The sequence below is a fragment of the Podarcis bocagei genome (genome assembly GCF_964188305.1).
Source record: "Podarcis bocagei genome assembly, chromosome: 2".
Lineage (NCBI taxonomy): Eukaryota > Metazoa > Chordata > Lepidosauria > Squamata > Lacertidae > Podarcis > Podarcis bocagei.
This window is the reverse complement of record NC_138126.1, coordinates 110,046,230-110,072,521: the sequence shown is the minus strand read 5'-3', so window position 1 is coordinate 110,072,521 and position 26,292 is coordinate 110,046,230. Positions and strand designations below refer to the sequence as shown.

General features: G+C 40.7%; 1 protein-coding gene across 4 annotated transcripts in view; it reads left to right on the top strand.

Annotated features, from left to right (window-relative positions):
* Window positions 1-25,484, top strand: part of HELZ (helicase with zinc finger) — a 119,842-nt gene extending 94,358 nt beyond the window's left edge. For all 4 annotated transcript variants that reach the window (XM_081181220.1, XM_081181218.1, XM_081181219.1 and 1 more), the window contains 7 exons: window positions 3,720-3,927; window positions 7,773-7,849; window positions 9,500-10,073; window positions 11,666-11,900; window positions 13,861-14,371; window positions 19,808-20,060; window positions 21,897-25,484. In XM_081181220.1, coding sequence (XP_081037346.1) covers window positions 3,720-3,927; window positions 7,773-7,849; window positions 9,500-10,073; window positions 11,666-11,900; window positions 13,861-14,371; window positions 19,808-20,060; window positions 21,897-22,228 — 2,190 coding nt within the window. In that variant the 3' untranslated portion in view covers window positions 22,229-25,484. The remainder of the gene's footprint in view (window positions 1-3,719; window positions 3,928-7,772; window positions 7,850-9,499; window positions 10,074-11,665; window positions 11,901-13,860; window positions 14,372-19,807; window positions 20,061-21,896) is intronic.
* The last annotated feature ends 808 nt before the right edge of the window (window positions 25,485-26,292 follow it).

Here is a 26,292-nt window from a genome sequence, read left to right as displayed (position 1 = left end):
AAGTACTGTTTTTGGGGGACAGGAGGCGGGCAGGTGTGGAGGATTCCCTGGTCCTGAATGGGGTAACTGTCCCCCTGAAGGACCAGGTGCGCAGCCTGGGAGTCATTTTGGACTCACAGCTGTCCATGGAGGCACAGGTCAAATCTGTGTCTAGGGCAGCTGTTTACCAGCTCCATCTGGTACGTAGGCTGAGACCCTATCTGCCTGCGGACTGTCTCGCCAGAGTGGTGCATGCTCTGGTTATCTCCCGCTTGGACTACTGCAATGCACTCTACGTGGGGCTACCTTTGAAGGTGACTCGGAAACTACAACTAATCCAGAATGCGGCAGCTAGACTGGTGACTGGGGGCCGAGACCATATAACACCGGTCTTGAATGACCTACACTGGCTCCCAATACGTTTCCGAGCACAATTCAAAGTGTTGGTGCTGACCTTTAAAGCCCTAAATGGCCTCGGTCCAGTATACCTGAAGGAGCGTCTCCACCCCCATCATTCTGCCCGGACGCTGAGGTCCAGCGCCGAGGGCCTTCTGGCGGTTCCCTCATTGCGAGAAGCAAAGCTACAGGGAACCAGGCAGAGGGCCTTTTCGGTAGTGGCGCCCGCCCTGTGGAACGCCCTTCCAGCAGATGTCAAAGCGATAAACAACCACCTGACATTCAGAAGACATCTTAAGGCAGCCCTGTTCAGGGAAGTTTTTAACGTGTAATATCTTACTGTGTTTTTGGTTTTTATGGAAGCCGCCCAGAGTGGCTGGGGAGCCCCAGCCAGATGGGCGGGGTATAAATAATAAATTATTATTATTATTATTATTATTATTATTATTATTATTATTATTATTATTATTATTATTATTAAATGCACACTCCATTTGATGGCTGTTTGTGAAATCCTGTTCATGACTTCTATTTTGGGGCTTGCTGTGAACTTCTATTTGGAGATATTCCTGCTCAGTCCATCTGGTACCATTTTTCTTTAACATAGCAAGACCATTGGCTTCCATTCATTTTAGATGCAGTTTTTCCCCCTAACTAGGTTACCAGAAGGCAGCATTTAATGGTTACAGTTAAATGAAATATGAAGCTTAGCAGCTGCATCTTTGTAATGCAATCTTGCTTTCTATTAATATCAAACAAAAATAATCAAATATTTGTATTTTATTTAAATGCGATGTTAAAAGGCTGTTAGGTGGATGGGCTTATACATTATTACTACCTGTGTCTTTATACTTGGCGAGATATCACACAAAGAAATATATTCACAATTATTTGTGGTTCTTCTCATTTTAATTTTAAGGAACAGATGATTCAAGGCTAAAGTCCATCTGTGAAGGCTTCAAAAGATTTTTAAACCACCATTTAATAAGATTGAAAGAATATTTTAAAGCAAATCTTCAGTGAACGTTTTTGTCTACTATCATTAGGGGCCAATGTAGATGTAATGCTGTTGGTTTGTTAACCATGGTTAAAAGACAGTAAGCTACCCTCTGGTATGTAACCTCCCACTGTTGTAGTTGCTCTTCAACAATATGAACCAAAGTCAAGGCTAACCAAAAGCTGTGCTTTTTTTCTAAAAAAAATGTGTAGGGGTACTCTCATTTTCCTACTCATATTGAAAAACTGCCCCTCAATGAGGCTAAACTTAGATTCACAAAACGTTTAGGGGTATGCATCCCCCTGTGTCCCCCCAGAAAAAAGCACTGACTAAAAGTATCCTTAAACCAGGATCTGAAACCCATTTTAGGCTGTGGGAAGAGAGAGCATGAGTTCCAAATCCTGGCTTCCCTATATACTAACCAGATTGTTTACAGCTGTACCACTTCACTGCCATATATATCAGCCCATACATCATCTGGTTCAGAAGTGGACAACTTCACCTTTTTGACTGTAAGCCCGAGAGCAGGGATTGCCTTGCTTTTGTTGATCGGCAGCCTGCTCCAAGAGCCTTTGTTTGACTGAAGAGTGGGGTAAAATTATTTCAATCAATTAAATAAAACTGTAATTTGGATTCTGTTAGGGGCTGCACTACTTGGGTTATAACTGACCTAGCCAGAAGTAAAACAGCGGCGGCAAATGGCACACAGTGGTATAAAAATCTCCCTTAAGGTTGCTCGGATGTGTAGGAAGGGAAGAGCTGCACAGGCTGGTGGCAGAGCGCATGATTTGCATACTGGAAACTCCAGCTTCAATCCCTGGCATCTCCAAGTAGGGCTGGGAGAGAACAAGGCTGAGTTAGATGGGCCCAGTGGTCTGACTCAATATTAAGGCACCTTTATTAGCAAGGGCGAGACGCAGGTGGTGCTGTGGTCTAAACCACAGAGCCTAGGGCTTGCTGATCAGAAGGTCAGCAGTTCAAATCCCTGTGATGGGGTGAGCTCCCATTGTTCGGTCCCTGCTCCTGCCTACCTAGCAGTTCAAAAGCACGTCAGAGTGCAAGTAGATAAATAGGTACCGCTCTGGCAGGAAGGTAAACGGCGTTTCCGTGTGCTGCTCTGGTTCGCCAGAAGCGGCTTAGTCATGCTGGCCACTTGACCTGGAAGCTGTACTCCGGCTCCCTCGGCCAATAAAGCGAGATGAGCGCCACAACCCCAGAGTTGTTTGCGACTGGACCTAACATTCAGGGGTCCCTTTACCTTTACCTTATTAGCAAGGGCAGTGAGAGCCAGTGAACCAAGGATACGTCTCCCAGAGAAACAACCAGACCAGGATCAACAGTTTTGAGAGGCAGGGAAAATGCTAATAAGGGAGCAGTCCCCAAACCTGCCATATTGGAAGAAGTGGGTGCAGGCTTGTAAATGTGAGTGGCAGCTAGGCTGGGGTAAATGCCCTTGGAGGTAACTGAGGTAGGTCAGGACCTCTGGACTTGCCACTCGTCCACTATTGAGGTTTGTTGATTTGAAGAATGCTTGCTTGTGCAGTGGTACGTAGGTTCCCGAACTCAATCCATTCTGGAAGTCCGTTTGACTTCCAAAACATTTGCAAACCAAGGCGGAACTTCTGTTTGGCTGTTTGGTGCCGGAAACAGTGCCGACAGCTGAAACAGACATTTGTCTTCCAAAATACGTTCACAAACTGGAACACTTACTTCCGGGTTTGCGATGTTCAGGAGCTGATTTGTTCAGGAGCCAAGCTGTTCGGGAACCAAGGTACCACTATATTAGGTTACCAAATGAGTTTGCCATTTCAGAACGTGCCCTTTGACTTTTGAAAGTACACCCCCCCCTATTCGTTTGTGCTAGTTACCGTATTTTTCGCTCTATAACACGTACTGGACCATAACACGCACGTAGTTTTTAGAGGAGGAAAACAACAACAAAAAATATTCTAAACGAAATAGTGGATATATGATTTTTGTGGTTCATGCTGTGGCCACAGACATGTGATCTGACAGTGAGTTTGGAGTAGCCCAATGCAAAAATCCTGAGGATCCATGTGGATCCATGCTTTGTAACTACGGAGGAGGGAAGGAAGGGGAACCATGGATCCTCTGCTCACGACTGCAGCAGACACCCCCCCACACCACCCGCAGGCATTCGCTCCATAACACCCACAGACATTTCCCCTTACTTTCTAGGAGGAAAAAAGTGAGTGTTATGGTGCAAAAAATACGGTATTTTGGGAGATTAAATGGATCCTCTGTTTTCCCTGGCACTGTATATTTTTCCAAGTGTGCGTGCTTACAAAGATGTAAACAATACTGTTCATATTTATTTATCACATAGGTACCATGGACAGGATATCAGAGTAGGTTTGCAGTTGACCCTCGAATCATTACTCATCAAGCAGCCATGGCATATAATGTGAATATGTTACAAGCACATGGACGTGGGTCTCCTATACCCTATGGTCTTGGACATCACTCACCCGTTAGTATAGGGCAACAGCAGCTTCAACATTCAGATAAAGAGCAACTTGAACAAAATCGAAGCAGTAAGTTTTTGTTTTTCAAATTCTTAAGCGGGGCACTGTGCTTCCACCTTGGTACACTTCATCCTTAAATACTTTGCTAATTCTGGGGGACGTGGAATTTTCAGCTTTACTTAAATATACTCCAGTGAAGACTGGCATATAATATGTTGTCATATCTTATAGTTTATGGGAGGATGGCTGTCTAATGAATTAGTATGGAAGGCTTTAAAGGGGGATTAGACAAATTGATGAAGGATAAGGCTATCAGTGGCCATTAACCCCCATGGATATGTTCTACCTGCACAGTCAGAAGCAGTATGCTTCTGAATGCCTGTTGCTGGAAATCACAGCAGAGAGGAGAGTGCTGTTGTGCTCAGGTGTCACTTGTGAGTTTCCCCATGGCATCTGATTGGCCACTGTGAGAGCAGGATCCTGACTAGCGGCCATTTGGCCTCACTTCTATGGTCTTATCGCATAGATGGAAGCTGCATTCACATTCTTTGTACAACATCAGTGCCCTTTCCTCTGTCAGCTGCTCCCTACTGGAGGGAACCCAGGGAGTCGGTTGAAGTGGGCCATCTCTGGCTTGCAGACCATGGGTTCCCCACCCCTGTTCAAGTTTAAGCAGCTGCTATCCTTTTGTCCAGAAATAACACTACAGTGGTAGCTTGGTTGTTGAATGGCTTGGCTCCCGAACAAATCGCCTCCCGAACGCCGCAAACCTGGAAGTGAGTGTTTTGGTTTGCGAACGTTTTTCAGAAGCTGAATGTCTGATGCGGCTTATGCGGCTTCCGATCGAGTGCAAGAAGCTCCTGCAGCCAATTGGAAGCCACGCCCTGGTTTTTGAACAGATTAAGTTTGACAACCAAGGTACCAGTGTACTCTTTCAGCAGCATCAAGGTGGTATGAGATGGATAATCTTTTTTTTTTTTTAAATTTTCCAAGCTGCAACATGAAATAAATTTAGTGGCTCTACATTCCCCTGTAATACAACAGGGAAAGGAAAAATCAGCAAATGGTGGCATGTTGCAGGAAGGTGTCCCATTATATACGGAGTGAGCCTTGAAATCCTGTAGCAGGCCTTCAGCAGAAGTATAGCTGCTGCAATATACTCCTTAATCATTTCTTACGGACAGGATCCATCAGCACCATTAGAGCAGTAATTAATTTAGCAATGCATATCATTCTCAGAATTGTAACCTAAGTATCTTTTCAGAGGTATTTTTTTAGGACAGTGGTATAAAAATGTCCCCAAATGTCAGATAATGGCCATGAATGATCACTGGGGCTATGATGTGCACATAGACGTCTGCATGCGCTGCTGCCCTGTTTGTGAGTTGGAAAATAAACTACATGAGCAGTGGGATTCTCTGTTGTTGCATAATGTTCCCTGATACTCGCTGCATGTGTGCATCAGCCATTTGTTGGGGCATCAGAGGTGCCATGAGCACACCAGCGCCACTGGATTACAGTAGATACATTATTATGAAAATTGCATAAACTAACCACTTCTAAATAAAAATGACAAATAGCGCTTGCCGTGCCCGTGTTGGTAGCTCCATTGCCTTCCAAAATGCAGGCTTTGGCTCAAACTGGAAAAACAAATCTGACATATCCATTATGAAACAATAAGCACAAAACTCCATAATATCATTAGCATAAAATCTATTTCAGAGCAAGACAGCTTTTTAATGCTGAAGGACTGAGCGCTGTATCGAAATTGAAATTGCTCTGATTCCATTTGTGCTGTTAGGATGACTTCCCTTAAAGCTATGCAGCTCAAAAATCTGCCTCATTAAATCTCTGAAAAGCCGAGTTATCCATGTGTTGAGAGCTCAGGGTACTGAGGTGCATAACTGAAAAGCTTCCTGTATCCCCCAATATCATAGACATATGAGCTGTCACAGTGTTATGCCTGGCAAAGATGTTATTCAAAAGTTAATTGGACACTAACTAGTTCATGGATATAGTCAAGAGAAGAAACTTAATTTAGATTCATGAAAGCAAGGATAATTCCAGAAGCAAATATGACGTGCCATCCTTAATTTCTTCCATAGTAATCTCCATAGTGGAAGAGGACAGAATACACTGGAAAAATACATTTGAACGGGGAAGTTAAATTTCCTGAACTTTTAATAGTGTAGCTGGGGGAGGATAAAGGAAATACTGTGAAATTCACTGAACACAATCTTCTGTCTCTCTGAAGAAAATGTCTGTCCCTGAACTCTGATTTGGGTTTGTCTGTGAAAGGTGCTAAATACCACCAATTTATTATAATTTAAGAAGCACAAGAGGCCTCTATTTTCACACAAGTCAGATTTAATTCTTTATTTACTCAATGTATCACCAAGCACCAAAGAACGAGCAATTAAACTTCAAGGCTAATTTTTCCTGCAGATGAAACTTAGCATTGTGAACTTTTAAAAATAATGTTTGAAGTCCTGAATAAAAGGTAAGCAGCTAGTTTAAAAGAGTTAAAGGTTTCAGAAGTGAAGGCGCTAGGGGCTGTTGCACTCTTTGGAGGTCTTTAAGCAGAGGCTTGACAACCATATGTCAGGAGTGCTCTGATGGTGTTTCCTGCTTGGCAGGGGGTTGGACTCGATGGCCCTTGTGGTCTCTTCCAACTCTATGATTCTATGATTCTAGGTCCTGCTTGCAGCCTTCAAATATGCATCTCCTTGGCCACTGTGAGAACAGGATGCTGCCTAGATGAGTCCTTTGCCTGATCCCAAAATGTACTTATGATCATCTTGCAGCAGATTTTCTTACAGAGAAAGGAGCTGCAATTGTGCACTTTCGTGAATTCACTAATGCATGGACCTCTCTAGTTGGCATATCCTGGTCCGGAAGCGACTGCAGCTGAAGCTGATAAAACACACTTCTGGCAGCTGTGGCCTCTGCCTCCAGTAATAATCTAGAATCTAGAAGTACCCCCAGATTCAGGACCTTCCTTTTCGGCGGGATTTCAGCTCTGTCTAGGGCAGGCAATTGACCAATTTATCATGGCATACAGGGTAGGTTTAGAGTATTGCCTGGCAGGGAGAGGGCAGGAAAGTACAGCTTTGTTTGCGCACTGATAAAAGGATTTCTGAAAAACTTAAAATCAAAAAGATTTTAAAGGGAAAGCATCTACAAAAACTCATCTTGAACAACTCATACTAATAATATCTTTTGCTCCTAAATCTACAGACAAATAGAATTCCAGCCTCCTAATTTCAAACCATGCTAAGAAATTAATCTGTTTTCTTAATATGATCTTACAAAGCATGGAAATCTTAAAGCAGTAAGAGAATGTGAAAACATTTTGTCTTTCCTATCTCTCTGTATTAAAGTTACAGGAGCCAGAGGCTAATGCTAATGAGTAATTGCTACATAATTAGGAGAATGAGGTAGTCATCTCTGTTCCAGCTCATGGAGAAATGGGGAAAAAAATTGACCTGAACTTTTCTTCAGTTTCTCAAATCCTCAACTATGTAGTGGCTAGGGATATTAACAGGAACCATTTGTATATGGATAAAACAGGGATCACAGATGGTCTTCGGGGATTCGTGTACTGAAATGGGTCAAGCACATGACCCCAAAAGGTTTCTTAGCTTTTCTGAATTGTCACCTATGCATTGTCTTATAAAACTCAAGTGCCCTATTTGTGTAAGGATAATTATGTTCTGGAATACGAAATACTGTATATGATTAATAGCACCAGGAGAATATAAAACACCAGAGTTCTTTAATGATTATCAGCTTCAGCAACAAGAGAAGATAAAATACCGCCATTCCTTAATGCGTCCATGGGTGGGTATCATCCTATCTGAGCTATGAAAATGCTTTAATTTTGTTTTTGGTAAGTAAGTATTTTATATATTTAGGTAAAAATGAACCTAGTGCTGGACCTGAACTCAATAAAATCCGAACACCTGAGAAGAAACCCATGGAAGCCAAACAGGTGTGTGGTCTTTATTTTCCTTTCTTGTCTTCTTATATGGGCTACTAGTTATTTCCCATAACACATGAAGTGACAGAAAGGAGGTCATCCCAGATGAATCAATTCATAGAAGAGGTAGGACACTAGGGATAACAAATCAGTAATGTGTTGGCTATAAGGTTCTTTCCATCCATGGAAGGCTTTTGATTCAGCAGAGGAATTCTTGCATGGAGAACGGGCAGGTGACTCCCTTTTTCTACGGAGAACTTCAGCATTCTATATAATACATCCTACTTAATTGGCTGATCTATGTTTGAAAAAGTGGAATGTTTCAGGATTCTCTCCATTACAAAATTGGCCTTCTGTGCCTTACAGAATTTACATCAGATATATAATGAGTCCAGACTAGAAAGGTTTTGTAGGCTGCTCTTTGGAACTTGCTAGCATTAAAAAAAAGGTTACCAAGAATTTTGACAGTTGCTATTTTTTAACTTTTCTGTGCTGTTATTTTTTATCTATGTTTTAGTTCCCTATTACTTAGTGCTGATTTTTTTAAATTAAAAAACAACACTAAATCATGTCCAAAATATTTGTGCTTGCCCAACCACGAGACTTACTGATTTTAGAAGTAATTGGCGAATGCTCCTGCAGCTCTGCTCCCAATTTGCTCTGAAAGTTTGAGGGATCCTCTAGAGCAGTCCAATGCCCTGAGCACGAGGCGCCTCTGATGGATCCAACTCACTTCCTCAAAGAGAAAGCACCCATTCATTTGTTGAATAGTTGGTCTCTATCCAATCTAATACATTTCAGTATTTTAATTAACCTTTCAACTTATTGAGGAAGTAAATACTCACACTTGTATGAGTAATTCAAATAAGCCTCATCTTCCCCAGCCCCCAGAAGAATATTGTCAGATGGAAAAGGTGGGAGAATAGACTCTTAGGAACAAAGTCATTAACTGAGTGGGATGACCTAAAGCAAATTGTTTAAGTCTTGCAGATAAATAAATGCATTTTGATTATATATTTGGTCCTTTTGTCTAAAAGCACAGGTAAAAAGCATGGAACCTGACAGTTGTTTGTCTTTAACTAAGTTAAATATGATCACAAGCAAGCAGCTGGTTATTCATTTATATTACAAAAAGTAGTTGCTGGGGTGGATTTCAGTGATGAGAAGGTCTGGATGTTAAGGAAAGAATTCAATATAGCACTATGGCAATTCTTCACTCAGTGCAAACTTTTCAGTGAAGGATTCTGCTAGTGGGACTAGTTAGCTGAATACCGCCCATAGTTTAAAACTAGAAGGGCACAACTGCCGCTGGTCTTTGTAACATATAATTACCATAGTAGTTATTAAAAAAAAATTAGCATAGAAAAATGTTCAGATTCACAAAATACACGTAGGCAGTTTCAAGTCAAGTAGAATTATCAGTGAAATGTGTTTTTAGTTACACAATAAAGAAAAGAATATATAAGTTTTACGGTGCTCTTTCTTCACTTACGACCTTGTTCTTCCCACCGTCGTTAGATTTCACATGCCTAATTCAGTGTGAAAGTAATTAAAGTGTTAAAAGTAATTTGCTTGGTACAGTCATACAGCTTACAGGGATTTTGTTGGCTATGTTTTCTTAAATGATTTTTAACTGAAAGTAATTTGTTTAATTTTCTCCAGGTTGACTTAGAAGCAAATTCCCAAAATAGAAGCCCGGAGTTGCGTCCCAGCGCTGCTTATCCTAATTCTAAATTTCACCGCAAAGATAATCTTAACCCCCGGCAGCTGAATCTTCACCTCACCCCTCCACATGCTCAGTACGCTGTTCCTAATCGCCACTTCCAGCACCTGCCCCAGATTCCAAGGCAGCCATACCCTTTACAACAACCGCAGAACCCTTTGAGTCAACAGCAAAATCATTTGTCTGAGCAGCAAAACCAAATGGATCCACAGCAGAACCAGATAGCCCAACAGCATAATCATTTAAATCAGCAGCCACTGCAGACACCCTCACAGCTTTCCCCAGCCTATCAAACGGGCCCCAACCAGTCGTTCTTTAAAAACCCAGTCCCACACAGACCTCATTCCCCTGGTGTAGTAGACACTGTGATTTCAGAGCAGCACCCTCCATCTCTGTTACAAGAAGTCGGTAACCCTCTGAGACCCATTGCGCAGCACAACCCAATGTTGCCACCTCACTTGAACCACTTCATTGAAGAGAATCCTCCAGGGATGCCTATAGGAGAGCAATTAGGTAGGTATTGCCGCCATGTTTCAAAGACCGAAATGGGACACAGTTGTTCTAAACTGAAAACTATGCTTATGTTTGGGGTTTGTTTGTTGTTTTCGGTAGCGCTGTGAATTTCAGTGTCGTTCAGTACTAAGTCATCTCCCTTTCTGTCCAGAGGGGAAAAGACAGGAAAATCAGCCATGCTTGCGGAGCCTTTGCTTGAAGAGTTCTGTGGTGTTTGCATTTGAAACTCCTGATTGTGTTTTTCTGTTGTGCTAGGCACATTGATGCAAAGCCATGGGGAGGCAGGTGGGCCTTATCATCAGCTGCACTCAGGTCCTGGAACTCATTCCTGAAGGAGAATGACCTTATCCCCTCACTACTGGCCACAAATGGGCCATAAATGGTTGCTCTCATTCTCAAGTGATTTCAGTTGCTGTGGCTACACTATTTTTTATGAGCTTTGTGTGTATGTGGGTGTATTTTTAAATCTTAACTGTTCTACAGTTTTCGAGTACTTTGTTGTAGTTATCATTATTAGCCTACTCTTCTTTAAAATGGTTGAGTTATTGTTTGAACTTGCTGTGCTAGCTGGCTTGAGCTCACTGAGGAAAGGTGGATTATAAATGGTTCAAATCGTGGGTGGGAGAACCTTAGGCCCTGGGCCTCACGTGCCAAGCCTCTATATATGGACCTCCCCAGGCCACACCTCCTGCTGGTTCTGGTCTCCATCCTCCTTGAGTGTCTTTGCCTGTCTGAAATGTGTCCTTCTACTCTGCTCATGCCTGTTGCTTGCCTAGAGGGAGGATAGAGAGGGGTTTGTGCCTGTGTGTAGAATCTAGCCTACTGTGCAAAGGGAAAATTGACATTTATTGCTCCATCCACTAATTAAACCACATTTCAAATATAGCAAGTGGTTTAAAAATGTACTGCTTTTAAATAATCCATGAATAAAATAGACTGCAGTCAAAGTGCTTAAGCTAACACATACACCAGGGAAGGGTGGGAGAGAGTATGCTCATTTTGAACTGGCCCTGTGAGAGATTACTGTAAAATAAAGAGATGCTGAGACCCCTTTTGTACGCTGTGTTAGTAATATTATATTTTAGATTATTACTGTGTCTCAGACGTGTAGAATTTCATTTATGTAAACAGACATTCTGGTTCGGCGATATATTGATATATTGTCCCAAACTGGTTCGAAGTCCACATCGTATTGTTTACGTAATTTTTGACCTGGCAATATATCACAAATCATGATGCGTGTGTGTGTGCTATGCAAAAATCACAATGTGGGGAAAACCATGAAGCCAGCCAATGCCTCTACATAGCTCCATTCTTATTTCAGACACTGTGATATATTGGCATATCACAATGCTGGTGAGGTATCACGATGCTGAAAACCAGATATTGCCTTGCCCTAACAAGACACAGGGCAGGTAAGATATATTTCAGTGTAGTACTATGTCAAAGGTACCACAAGAAGCAAACTTGGTACCAAAGGTGTTTTGATACTGTTTGTACAATTGCTATATGATATTGTGAAATGAAGTTTTCTGACATAAGCATCTTCAGTACAGAAGCTGGGTAATTTTCCCCCAAAAAATGTTTTGCAGATCGTATTCATGGAAATTTAGCTTTGGAAACCTTAAGGCAACAGCAAGCAAGACTACAGCAATGGAATGAGCATAACGCCTATCTCAGTCAGGGCAATATTCCTTATTCTCACCATCACCATCCTCACTTATCCCACCTTTCTCAGCAGCCAATTGGATTGCATCAGCAGCCAGTTAGGGCAAACTGGAAACTTGCCAACAATGTAGAAGATGAAACTGAGGCAACGTATTCAAGGTAATTGTGGAAAGAATTCTCAAAGTGTAGCATTTAGGTGGAAATGGGACATGGGCACTTTTCATTCTGCCCTAGAGGTAAAAGGGTCCACTTGGCCTATCCCATGCTACAAGGAGGTATCCAAGTTGTTCCTGGAATCCAGAAACTCTTAATTCTAAGGGTCCAGTTCTAGGAGGCTCATTTCAGGTGCCTAGCTTGAATGGGATTGACTTCAAAAAAGGGCTGAGAGTGCTGTGGCTCTCTTCACAAACATGATTTTGACAGTGAGCACTTGAACCATGAGCACTAGCGAGGGGCAAGGATTAAATAAGAATCAGACAGGGAGAAGAGTGATGACTCAGTACAGTGGTACCTCGGTTTTTGAACATAATCCATTTCGGAAGTCCATTCCAATTCCGAAACATTCAAAAACCGAAAGCGGAATTCTCAGAACAGAAGCCTCAATACAGAAAATTCAAAATGGAAGCCGCATTTTCTGTTCGAGTTCCGAGGCACGTTCAAAAACCGAGTCGTTAGAGTTCCGAAATGTTCTGCTACAGAGGCATTCGAAAACCAAGGTACCACTGTACACAGCATCAAGCCTGTCATTCTTTATAGTAGCACCCCAAATGTTCACATTAAGAATAACGGTGGTTCTTTTATGGCGTTGGATACTACAGTACAGTAGTAACATGTTAAAAGTCTCCTGGCACTGAAAACAATATATTGCTGAGATATATCAGAATTTCTGCCATTTGCACATTGTAAATAGTAGATAAGATAAGATTGAGATAGCTTTGCAGGCAGATGCCAACTACAACAACTTTGCGGGTCAATAAAGAAAGCATCAACTTCACTAGCCCTGTGAAAAGGAGCGTTGTTGAAATTTACTAGAATAATTTTTTTATTCGTAGCCTTTATGTCTCAAGAGCTTAGGCCAGGTAATATCAAACAGATGGGTTGACAATCCATAGAGGGTTTGCAAATTGAACCTTTGGAAGCAAAAAAAGGATAAACAAAGAGAAAGGGAATACTTGTTATGCATTTGTATACCTATAAAGCAAGCCAGTCTCTTACCATTCATACTCAGCTACAATCTGTATTTGGATTACCACTGCAGAGTCTGTACTTTTCTTCCCATAAAGCAACTGCACTATGTCCTCACCCCTTTTTATTTTTATTTTTTTTAAAAAAATCTTATGGTTCTAATTTTGGTTTTGGTAACATCTTGGGAGTTTTCACAGAGTGAGTTGTTTTATGCTTTGTGTGAAAAGCACTACCTCCAATGAAAGGTTGGATTTAGCAGCTGGATATGTTTTGTGGGGGCACTTTCAAACATGTGGTTTCTCATGTGAAAGTGGAGGTTGTGCTACTTCATAGAAGTGTTGTATAACCCCAGCGCAGACAGTTTGTATATTGGCCTAAATACATTGCAGTTTTTCAGTTAAACAAGAAATGTCTTACAAGTTATTGTCTAGATTTCTAATGGTTCCCCCCACTGCTTTAAGACTGTTTTTCTGCTTTTGATACTGTTTTTCTTTTTCATTGTTCAGAATTTCTGAACAAAAAGCTTAAAAAAATGTATGCATGCCCCCAGATCATGGTCCAGATTTCTTGATAACTACATTTAAATGTAGATTGTATTGTGATGCTTGTACAGTGGTACCTTGGTTCTCGAACATAATCTGTTCCAGAAGCCCGTTTGGCTTCCGAAACGTTCGAAAACTGAGGCGCGGCTTCCCATTGGTTGCAAGAGCTTCTTGCAGTCAGCGGAAGCCATGTCGCACATTTGGGTTCCGAAAAACGCTCAAAAACGGAAGCATTTACTTCTGGGTTTTTGTCGTTCGAGAACTGAAGCGTACGACAACGGAGGCGTTCTGGAACCGAGGTACCACTGTAATGCTGCCATTTCTCTTGAATGCGATAACATTTTACACTCCTTTCATTTCTAATCTGAGCAATAATTATTTTCTTAACGTAGGCTACAGGATTTTCTCCGAGAACTATCACACCGCGATCAACATGAAAGCAGGGACCTAGTTGAAATGCCGCCACCTCAGTCGAGACTTTTGCAATATAGACAAGTACAATCCAGAAGCCCACCAGCGCTCCCTTCCCCATCGTGCAATTCAAACCACAGTGGCCACTTTCCTAACTTCTCAGAGAACAGAGACATTGAAGTATCTAACAACCCAGCATTTCAGCAGCACCTGCCTCAAATGTACAATCCCCCTTTCTCAATGCCATCGGAACACATAAACCCGCCTTCCCTGAAATACCTGCAGCCTGATGGATCATGGACTTATGCTAATCTACACCAGAGTCATCTAATGGGGCAAGGCTTTCATTACGGTATACCTCCATTGCCTCATAGATCGCAGCAGAACCCTTTTATCCAAATACAGAACCATCAGCACACAGTTGGTCAGGAACCATTCAACTCCCTCACTTCGCGAGCAGTGTCTGCTTCTTCGCTGCACAGCTTAGAAGAGGTACGTGGGCTGCGATGTTGGTCATGCTTACTTCCTGTTTAGAGGTCTGTTTAGAGTGAATAGTAAATAGATTTAATAGTAGCAAATACAAGCTGATTAAAAAAAAGGGAGTCAGCGTAATAGATGGCTTCAGGCAAGGTCTTGTATCATTTTCTGGATTCCACTGTTGAGGGTTTTACACCAGCTGCTGTCACTTTAATTTCATTATGAACAGTTACTATATTTTTATCTTTAATACACGTCTCCTAGGATTGCTGGATAGTGATTATTGTTTTCAGGATATGAAAAGCTACCCTCACGTATACAATTTAATTTCTTTTTCCAGTTCTGATTTTGGATATGTGTCCGGATGAATGAAACTTGTAGAAATTAGCAAACTAATATTTATTAAGAGTATATGCATCATACATTATTTCAAAGCAATTTACTATTTCAAAAGAATATCCAGATTTAATATAGCTCAAACCATTAAGGTAAAACAAAACAAATCAGAAAAAAATACCATCAGGACATGTTACTTATTAGTGAGGATCAGCCCCCAGTTGGAATCATAAAGCACATCCCTTTGATCTGTGCATTCAAGCCCTAACTGAGCATGTCCTGGCAGCAATATAAAACACATTTGTTTGGATAATGTATGATTATTAACAAAAGTGAGGTTAGGTTCAAAGATGTACTTCTGCATGTGAAAGATCTTTGAGTCATGGAAGGACCATTTCACTGGAGCTCTGTGTAGAAAAGCGAAATTAAATTCAAATATATTCTTCTGGTCACATAAGGCTTGAGGAAGCATGAGAACTGTGGCAGAACTTGCCTATTATAGCAATCTGCTTCTAGTGGTAGAAGAATACTGATACAGTGGTACCTCGGGTCACATACGTTTCAGGTTACATACGCTTCAGGTTACACACTCCGCTAACCCAGAAATACTGCTTCAGGTTAAGAACTTTGCTTCAGGAGAAGAACAGAAATTGGGCTCCGGCGGCGCAGCAGCAGCAGCAGCAGCAGCAGCAGCAGCAGCAGCAGGAGGCCCCATTAGCAAAAGTGGTGCTTCAGGTTAAGAACAGTTCAGGTTAAGTACGGACCTCCGGAACGAATTAAGTACTTAACCCGAGGTACCACTGTAGCTGTTTCTGTTTTCTTTTCCTCTTGCCTTCTTTCTATCTAACCCCCCACTGTGGTTGTTTTATTATTGACAAGCTCCCATCCCAAAACACAATTACAGTGACTCTTACTTGAAAGCAAGGAAAAGGTCTTTTATTCAAGCCAACAGCCTTAGAGGCTCAGCGGCCAACAAGGCCTAGAAATCAAGATTCCAAGGGTCATGAGCAAGGCAAGAGATTGATAACTGAATGGAAGCTGGCTATGACTACATAATTATATCTAGGTGCATGCCAATGATGACCAGTTCAACTAGATTCCCCAGTATTATCCCTATTGTCCAGGTTCGGTAAAATTAATGTACCAGTTCTGTGCAGTGGTATTGCTACCACTGGAGGATTATGGGAGCCTCTAGTACAGTGGTACCTTGGTTCTCAAACTTAATCTATTCCGGAAGTCAGTTTGACTCCCGAAACCATTTGCAAACCAAGGCGCGGCTTCCAATTGGCTGCAAGAGCTTCCTGCACTCCAGCAGAAGCCGTGTTGGATGTTCAGCTTCTGAAAAACGTTTGGAAACCATAACAGTTATTTCTGGGTTGTTGGTCTTTGGGAGCCAATTTGTTCGTCAACTAAGCTGTTTGAGAACCAAGGTATGACTGTACTCTATAATCTTCCCATTGCTCTTGCTTACTTTGAGGAGGGTGATGAATTGCAGCATGTGTGTTTTAGTATTTAGGAACTATGTGCTAATGAAGGTTGCAGAGGTTTTTCATGGACTTGGCATACACTGTAGAATGAGATGCTGTGCCATTATGATGAATTCTAATTGTGCTGATTAGAACCAAAGAAAATTATCAGGACCACAGCTTGTGATCATGAATGCCAGAACATCTCTGTGCTCTTTTGATGCCGAGTTGTTATTATAATAATAACCTTAAATCTCTGTTTTGCACCTCATCTGGGGACTCCGCATCAGCCATAAAGGGGAAAAACATTTAAGATACATACTGATCTGGGCGAACTAGGAAAATAACTGCTACGAATACTATTAATTTCAGGCTCTTTCAGAAACACAGTTGGGGACCAAGAAATTGCTGATTGACAGACATAGGAACAATCTTCTGCACATAAATATTTGCTTTTATGTTTAGAATCGGGCTCTTCGAAATAAAAAAAGACACTACTGTTTTGGTTTTTTTGCCTTCTAATACTCAAAAGCTTGGGTATTTTGCTTCTTAATAAAATAAAAGATTACTTTTTACAGAGACTGAAGTCACATTAGAAGGGCATTTTACTGCCAGTGACAGAACAGAAAGTGGCATCCTCCCTCACCAAGTCAAGGTGCATAAGTCCCTTCTTCCTAATCTACAGATGACTAGCCTATGGGTCACATGCAGCTCCCCCCTCCCTCCAATCCTGTGAGGCCCATTTGTTATACCCCAGTTGCCCATACCCGCCAAATGTGCCACCATGTCTATAGTTGTTTCTTCTGGAACATCCCTAATATGTTTTCTTGCCCTTAATTTTCACCCATCAGCTAGTGCTTCATGTCTTGGATGAAATATACAAAAATTCTCCTTTCTGAGGAATGAAGGGTTTGGAAGTTCCTCTCCTTTCTCGTTCAGTTCACTTCTTTCCCTAGGGCATTGTCACCTTGTGCCGGGAGGGGAGGCAAAAGACGTTTGGGATTTGAATGGAAATATTGCTAGAGATGAAAATCCCGTGTCCCTTCCCATTTTGAGATAGTCAAATGAGTATACATTTTTAGGGAACTCTTTATTTATGTGAATAAATCCTTGGCAAGATAGGTCTGTAGAAATCTGTATTAAAAGAATCCTCTGGTCCTGAAATGCTAACTGTCTTGCACTTATTAAACTTTTTAGCTGAAGGCTTTCAGTCACATTCTAACTTATTTTAACAGATTAATGTGCAGATCTCACATAGTTTGCAATGAAAAGACTCTTTGAAGAAAAGATGCTAATTGTACACTTGCACATTGCAAGTTGTAAGTGTGATGCCCTTGAACGAAGTTTGGGAAACTACTGGTGTCATTGCTAGCTTTTCGGATTTTACAGAACAGGCCCCAGTTAACTAAATTTTCATGAAAAAGATATGCAGCATTTCTATTCCTCTGGCACTTGTTTTTTAAATTCTTTTCCTATAAGCGTTTGGTATAGTATAGTATGAGAGTATCTTTAAATGCACTGATTCTTGCATCCCTCCCCTCTTCACTTCAGCTGAGCTTAGATCCACTTTTAAAGGATCTTGACTAAGTGATCCATTTGATCCATTCAAAACATGGATCCTGGTTCAGATAAAACAATGGTTAGTTTAACAAGCCAGCTGCATAATTTATTATTGGCTTGTAATGAAACTTAGAAGACTTGTTCTAAGCTTGGATTCCTTGTTTGGATGTAATATTAAGCCAAGATTCTTTAAAACTGAAAATAAACTTTGGTGAAGTCCTGCTGTGCAGCAGCTGGAATGGGCAACGTGCTAGTCTGATGCGTCACTCAGACTTGCTGGGGCTCATCCAAGGAACACTAAACAGCAGTTTACCATCACATGTAAACATGGCCTGTGTCCGTGTCTAGTCCCCCCCCCCTCTCGATAAAGAACACAGTACTGAAGTGTTGATGGAATTTACATTTTAAACAGTTAAATCTGAATTCAGTCTGAATGTGGAGCTGATTTGTAAACCTGGTCTTGAATCCATAGTTCTCTTTAACCTTATCAAAGCCTATCGGATTCATTTGGCATAAAATCAATCAGTACACTACAATGACCCAATAAAGGGGAGGGCACTTGATAGTTCTAATAACTAAAAGGAAAGAACAAGAAGGCGCTCACCTTGAGTTAGAAAGATCCCACCACAACCATGAGGTAGTCTCTCTCTGGAGAGTATTCTATAACTAGGGTGTCACAATGGAAAAGGCCCTCTTCCTTGTAACTTCTTGCTTCAGCTAACTAGGCGGGGAATCTGGAGAAGGCCTCCAGTGAAGATCTTAAGGGCCAAGTAGGTATATATGAGAGCAGATGATCCTTCAGGCATTCTAGCAACAAGGGCTTAAAAGCACTTTGAAGTGTACTTGCCAATTGACTGAAAGCCAATGGAGATAACAAAGGCCTTGTGGAATGTGCTGTTATCGGCCAGTTTCCATTAATAATATCACACCCTTATTTTGGGCAAGATGAAATTTTTGGACTGTTTTCAACACAGCCAAATTTCCCTGAATATGTGACGGGACACATTTGAAAACTGGCAATATTGTCTTGGATCCTAAGATAAATTAATGTAAGGAAATCCATGGAAGGAAAGTTTCCCATCATCATCTCCCCTCTGCAGCTACCTCTCCAAAAGCCATTTTGGAGGGTAGGTACCCTCTTGAACAATATGCTGGGTAACATTTACATTTGGAAACTACCACCAGACCTCATAATTGCCAAATCATCAATCTTCAGGTAAACCTTAAAGAGGAATTACTAAAAAGAAAGAAAGAAAAAAGGATGATTTGTTTCATGTTGCTCTAAGCTGACAAAACCACAAAGGAGATGAAAATGCTATGCAATCAAGTACATCAACCCATGTTACTTGAAAAACAAGGCGTCACAAGTTCATGAAATGTCACCGAAAATTAGCCAAGTATATTTTGAGCAAAAATATTCCCCTGTGCCCTCAGCTGCTATCTTATCCACAAACGACATCAAAGCAAAATCACATTTTGTTTCTATGTTCCTTTTGCTTCCTTTACCTTCTCCTGTAGAACAGAGAAATGGCAGGGAAAGAAGCCTCTGTGTGGAAATGAAAAGCGTGCGCAAAACAAAATAATGCATTTTGTTACGTTGTGTGCTTTGTGCTACCTAGAAATTATTTTCATGGGATAAATTAAACCAGTATGGATGAGCCAAAACTGCCAAGAAAATAGAAGGAAATTGCCACTGGCAGATACTTCCACGCAATTGCACCCTGGAGGGAAGTTGTAAAAGGCAAGCTTGGAAGTAGCAAAAAAGAATGGTTGCAAGACAAAGTGAGAGATTAGGAATCAATAAGTCATTGCCGAGGTTGTGGGGTGTAGATGAACACTGCAATGGGATTTAAATAAATATTTTATTTCTGCCACCATTAATATTTAACCTTGAGACATTTCAGTGGTATTTACTTGCATTCTGTCTATTTTTGTACTCTCGCAAAACCAAATATTTAAACTAGCACTACTTTCATGGTATTCCCATTAAAGTGATTTCAGAATGTAAGTACTGAGAATCACAGGGGGTATTTGCCACAGGTTCCATGCAAGTGACCTCTCTTCTCCTCTTTGCTTTTCTTCTACGCAGTATGAACCAAGAGGACCAGGCAGGCCGTTGTACCAAAGAAGAATATCATCTAGTTCAGCCCAGGCTTGTTCTGAAGATATAAATGCTCCTCAAGATAGCCTTGGACAGTGTAAAGAGCTTCAGGACCATAGTAACACATCTTCTTTCAATTATTCATCCCCTGAATTGTGGGTAAACTCCACCTCATCAGCCCCATATCAGAACATTCCATGCAATGGTTCCAATAGAGCAGTCCCACCAAGAGAACTCTTGGGTAAGTGATGCTTTCTCATCATTTTAAAGTATTATTAATAATATTAATTGCAATAATTTTATTATTTATACCCTGCCCATCTGGCTAGGTTTCCCCAGCCACTCTGGGCGGCTACCAACAGAATATTAAAAAAACAATAAAACATCAAACATTAATAACTTCCCTAAACAGGACTGCCTTCAGATGTCTTCTAAAAGTCAGATAGTTGTTTTCCCCTTGACATCTGAAGGGAGTGCGTTCCACAAGGCAGGTGCGACTACCGAGAAGGCCCTCTCCTGAAATAATAATCATTTTATTAAGCCAACTCATTAAGAAGTTGCTGTACTATTTCTGGCTAGCAAAGTATATTCTCAGAATAAAATGCATCAACTTTTTCTCTGCATTGAAAACTTACAGATGTTTTATCTTTGGGACCAATTTCATATTACAAATATGGTATCCTGTCATTTGCTCTTTTGTAAGATAATTTGCTGCTTACTGAAGTGGATTAAATATTGTGCATTCCAGTACAGAAATAAGGCAGTGATGCCCACAATTCAGGCCTGGGTTAGACCTAATGCCAAAACATGGGTTAGCATTAAAAAGATGAGCAGGCACAAACTTTGGGCTCGTGCGGTCTCCCCTTCAGTTGACTCGTCGGTTCAATCAAACCATGGTTTAATACCCTGATTTGCAACCTAACTGTTGTTTGGACAAGCAACAGTTTCCCATATTCAGATGTTACTGGAAACTGATGTTTGTTTAAAACTGAACAGAAGCTTTCAGCGTATTCACCTTGTGCGCAAAGGAGGAGTGGAAGCAGGCGCGCATGTGTGCATAAAGAGAAAGATAGAAAATAAGATTCAGAAACATCCAATCCTTCATCTGTCTGTTTTTGGGGGACAGAAGGCGGGCAGGTGTGGAGGACTCCCTGGTCCTGAATGGGGTAACTGTGCCCCTGAAGGACCAGGTGTGCAGCCTGGGAGTCATTCTGGACTCACAGCTGTCCATGGAGGCGCAGGTCTATTCTGTGTCCAGGGCAGCTGTCTACCAGCTCCATCTGGTATGCAGGCTGAGACTCTACCTGCCTGTGGACTGTCTCACCAGAGTGGTGCATGCTCTGGTTATCTCCTGCTTGGACTACTGCAATGCGCTCTATGTGGGGCTACCTTTGAAGGTGACCTGGAAACTACAACTAATCCAGAATGCAGCAGCTAGACTGGTGACTGGGAGCGGCCACTGAGACCACATAACACTGGTCTTGAAAGACCTACACTGGCTCCCAGTACATTTCCGAGCACAATTCAAAGTGTTGGTGCTGACCTTTAAAGCCCTAAACAGCCTCGGTCCAGTATACCTGAAGGAGCGTCTCCACCTCCATCGTTCTACCCGGACACTGAGGTCCAGCACCGAGGGCCTTCTGGCGGTTCCCTCACTGCAAGAAGCCAAGTTACAGGGAACCAGGCAGAGGGCCTTTTTGGTGCCTGCCCTGTGGAACGCCCTCCCACCAGATGTCAAAGAGAACAACACCAGACTTTTAGAAGACATCTGAAGGCAGCCCTGTTTAGGGAAGTTTTTATGTTTAATAGACTATTGTATTTTAATATTCTGTTGAAAGCCGCCCAGAGTGTCTGAGAAACCCAGCCAGATGGGTGGGGTATAAATAATAAATTATTATTATTGCTATTGTATAAAAACATTATTCACTTTGTCTACTTCAATATAACACCCTACATATCTGTTTTCTATAAACAGACATCTTCAATCCTCAAATCCAGATTGCATTGTTTCTTTTTTGCACAAAAGTCTATGAGAGGTTAAAGGGGCTACCTTCTTTTCTTTGCTTTCTGTTTCCAGTTCCTTCAAAGACCGCCAAGCCGCCCGAGGAACCGATGAAAGTTGAGAACATCCAGCTGTCCAATTCTTTTAATTACAATATGCTCCAACATCTTGGCCAGTTCCCTCCCCTCATGCCCAACAAGCAGATCGTGGAATCCAACAGCAACAGCCAGCCCAGCTCTGGTGCGAACAAGCCGGCCATGTCTTACGCAAGTGCTCTGAGGGCGCCACCAAAGCCCAAAGCGCCCCCTGAGCAGGCAAAAAAGAATAGCGATCCTTTGTCTTTGTTTCAGGAACTTAGTCTAGGTAGTTCATCAGGTAGCAATGGCTTTTACTCCTATTTTAAATAATCAGAATATTTTTGTAGAGAACATTTTAATTTCTATTTGTGTCAGTAGACTTAAGATAGTTGGGGCTTCCTATGCAGTTGCCACCATTTCTCTTTCTTTATATTAGTAAATATATCTTGGTTTAATTGCTTTGCTGCTAGACTTGAAGCTAACCTTTTTAAATTATATTCCGTTCTCTCTCCCCCCTTGCCCCCCATGTGGGTCAGAAGTTTGAAAAATTTTCCCTAGAAAAACACACACTTAAAAAAAAGAAAAACAATGTAACATTATATATGTGTTGCATTAAAGCTAGCAGCTGAAAAGTTAACTGTGCAACTTAAATATATATATATAATTTTTTAAAAAAGAAGTTGTCTAAATTGTATTTAAAAAAGAATTGTAAGTAGCATTTACATTTATTCAATAACATTTAGCATACTATGCTGGGTTTCTGTACCAGAAATGGCCAGTTAATGTACAAATGTATGTTATGTCTGCTTAAATTGTTTATTTTTTTTTTTAAATAAAGGTGCAGCATCTTATAATTACTTTCAGTTTTATCAACTTTCTGTGAAAGGATGCTGCATTCTAAAACTTTTATAGTTTTAGAACCTGTATGATGTGGTATAGTAATCTCCTTTGACTGTAGGATAAAGTGAAGACCTTCTTTGCAGACCCGCACACCACTGTTTTTAACTTTTCAGAGTAAAGCAGTGGTCAATTTAAAAAAAAAATAAAAAAAAATCCTGCACATTTTATTTTTGGACAGGCTGCTAAATTTAGCTTGTTGGAAAGATTAATTTGATAGATTTTTTAAAAAAAAGAATCATGAAATTAAAAACTTTTTTTTTTTTGCTATGTTGGGTGCTTCGTAGTATAATAACTATTAAAAAAAATTGAGTGAATTTAGTAAAATATTTGGGTCCCCCTCCCAACTATGCATGTGTAAATGCTTGTAATCTGGTTTCTCCTACTCTTGGCTTCTCTAGTGGTATAAAGAATTGTGCCGCTTTAAGTTTTTATTTCTCCTTGCCCCCACCTCAGTAAAACCTTTTGGTACATTATTTGATGTTTACATTAAATGTGACATTATACGACGGATCTTCAGATATTTTGCTAACTGTTTTGTTTGAGGAACATCATTAAAGAAGATTTTTATGTTTGTCAAAGCTGTATCCAAATTAATCCAAAATTTTGGGGAGTCAAGTTGTGAGGGGGGGGGAGGGGGAGGACTTGTGAATCCATATGGTTGTTTTTATCTTTGTATGTTCTGCTGAGGTTTTCCACAATCTTGGTCTTTTACCACTATATATTGAAAGTGAACTCTATAAAGAATTATACAGCAATATGTAACAAAATTTTGGAGAAAAAAAACATTTTAGGGTAATGTTTACCTTTCAGGTTGTGGTCTTGTACACTGTTCATACTTTTGAAGTAAGGGATGTATCTTTTATAGCTTCTACAGAGGCCCTTGTCCTCCTTTACACTTGAAAAGATCTCTCTGATCGGGGACGTTAATTTTTATCAATATTTTAATTTATTTTAATTTCCCATTGTGAGACGCGAGAGTAATATTTTCAATAGTATCATTTTTTAAAGGTGTGTTTCTCTTTGAGGTGGCACAGCTCCCCACAGCTTTGAAAACATTGGGATTAACCCGGAGCCTTTTTGCTGAGCTACTGTACTTGCTGCTGTATTCAATCTGATATTTGCTCTTGTTACAATCCATTTGTCCCTGTTGGTTTTTTGTTTTTTTTTTGTAAATCGTTGTGGTGAAATCTCAGCTTGGTTTGAAATCAATATCACCTTTCTTACTGATTTCAGGTAAGTCGGGATTTCACCAAAGGGTCTTTCTATAAGAGATCTGCATACTGAGTTAATGCATTGCAATATCTGAATGGTTACCAGGTTCGTGGTTCAGAAATGCAGGATAAAAGCTGCACGGCTATGTAACTTGTATTTCTTAACGGTATAGAAGCAAACAAAAAAGTGAAGGAGAATGTCCCTCCTCAATTTTGCTTCACAGTTTGAGCATACAGTATCAGGAAGTTCCAGAGGCTAAGTTCTCTGCATCTTAAACAGAGCTTTCATCATTATCATTAGTATTTTTGGTCTGCTGAGTACTGCAGACAATGGCCCTAATGAAATTAGATTGATAATGATAGTATCTCAGTTGGTATAAACCAGGGTTAGCCCCTTTGAAATAAATGACGCTATATCTGATGTCACCTCCTAAAGTTCTGAGTTCCAATCCTGCCCCTGGTTACTCATGGCAAATTCTATTGAAGGCACTGCCATTTACCCACTCATAACCCAAGGCAGGAATGTTGTCTTTTTATCCCACTTAATGTGGACACAATAAAGAGTTGTTGGTGATACGTACAAAACCAGGGATAGGCAACCTGATGCACTCCAGATGTTTTGAACTGAATCCATCATCTTTGGCCATACGAGGTGGGGCTGATGGGAGTTGTATTCCAGAACATGTGGTGGTCCCAAGATGCCTACCCCTGATAGCAGGTTAGTTAGAGCTCAAATGCACTCACTCAAGTCAGCACTATATCTTCAGGGGTTTCAAAATCACACATTTATATAGAGTTTTATTATTCTGTTCACCTTACCTGAAATATTAAACTAATAAATTTTGCTTGTTCGTTTACTTCAATCTGTGAGTTAGTTGAGGAACAATTGTTGACATCAGATGGCCTCATTTTTAAACTGTCATACACTGGTATTTTCATCACAGCAACTTTCTAAAAACATGCTTTCTTTTTTCTTTCTTTTATTTCACCCCCACCCCAGCCTTATTGTTGTTAAACATTTGTCGGAAGCGTATGCCTATGTTTGGAAGACTGATATTTTATCTTTTCAGACTCCAGAGATTAAAATGAGTAAGAGGCTACAAAATAAATCCATTTACTCCGCATCAGATTTTTTTTTTTTTATACAGATTGAGGATTTCGGTCAGACTTGGCATATACGGGGACTTGGTGAGACTGATGTTTCTGAGTTGTTAAATACAGTTTTCTCCAGAGATTCAGAGCTATAGCAATTCCGAAAATAGAACTGGCTTTGCAAAGGTAGGAAAGCTCCAGACCGTTCCAGTGCTCTGATATACTCAGATTGCTGGTGTTTAGTTTTACCACTGGACAAATTCTGCTTAAAAGCATTCTCACTGGTTTTAGTTCTCGTGGAATTGCCAGTCTTTTGTCAGGAGTAGGCCATTAGTAAAGGCATAAATGTTGTCAATTACTGTGAAATAAAATTTCTAACGATCCTGGTGTTTTTACAGTTTACAGCTCTTGTGTACTTTGGTCTGTACCTAAGTACATAAAAGCTTATATAATTTTCATAGTCCCTTCTCCCCCTGCCCCCCCAAAAGGAATAGTGCTTTCCACCATTATTTCTTTTCACATTTTCAGAAACAAAATATACTAGTGTCATGGGAACGAGCATCTTTTATTTTAATAGGAGCATGCCATATATTGCTGCACTTAAAGAGAATTTTAGAATACATTAGTGGAACTACAAATGTAACCCACTTATGCTTGGTAATATTTAAAAGGAAAAGCTGCTGGTCAACCTTATATTTGATACATTAGGTAAAGTAAGTATTTTTCTTCTTACTGGAGAATTCATTTTTCAGGAAGCACCTTGAAGGGTTCCTGATGTTACGGCAATTTAACTTATCAGTTTCATTTAATTGCATTATGGTATTGGATAAATCCTAGATCCCCAATCTCTATTTTATTTCTTCTTCCATGCCCAGAAGCCATTTTACTACGTAGTTATTATAATTTTCCCTTGGTTCATCTGATCAGCCAACTACCCTGATTCTGCCACCTACTCTATATTAATCAACCTGATCCTGCCCCAATCGTCATATGCTACTGCATCATATTTGTCACTGAGAACCCCAGTGCAGGATCTGCCAGAGTGACTGGTGATCTCTGTATTAAATGTCCACCATAGGTCTCCTGTTCTTCCTGATGGACACCCCAAATTTAGCAAAAGACTTCTCGCATCATTATCTTTGCTAAATAAGTGGATTTGTGTGAGAAGAGGTCCTGTGAGAGCCAATGATA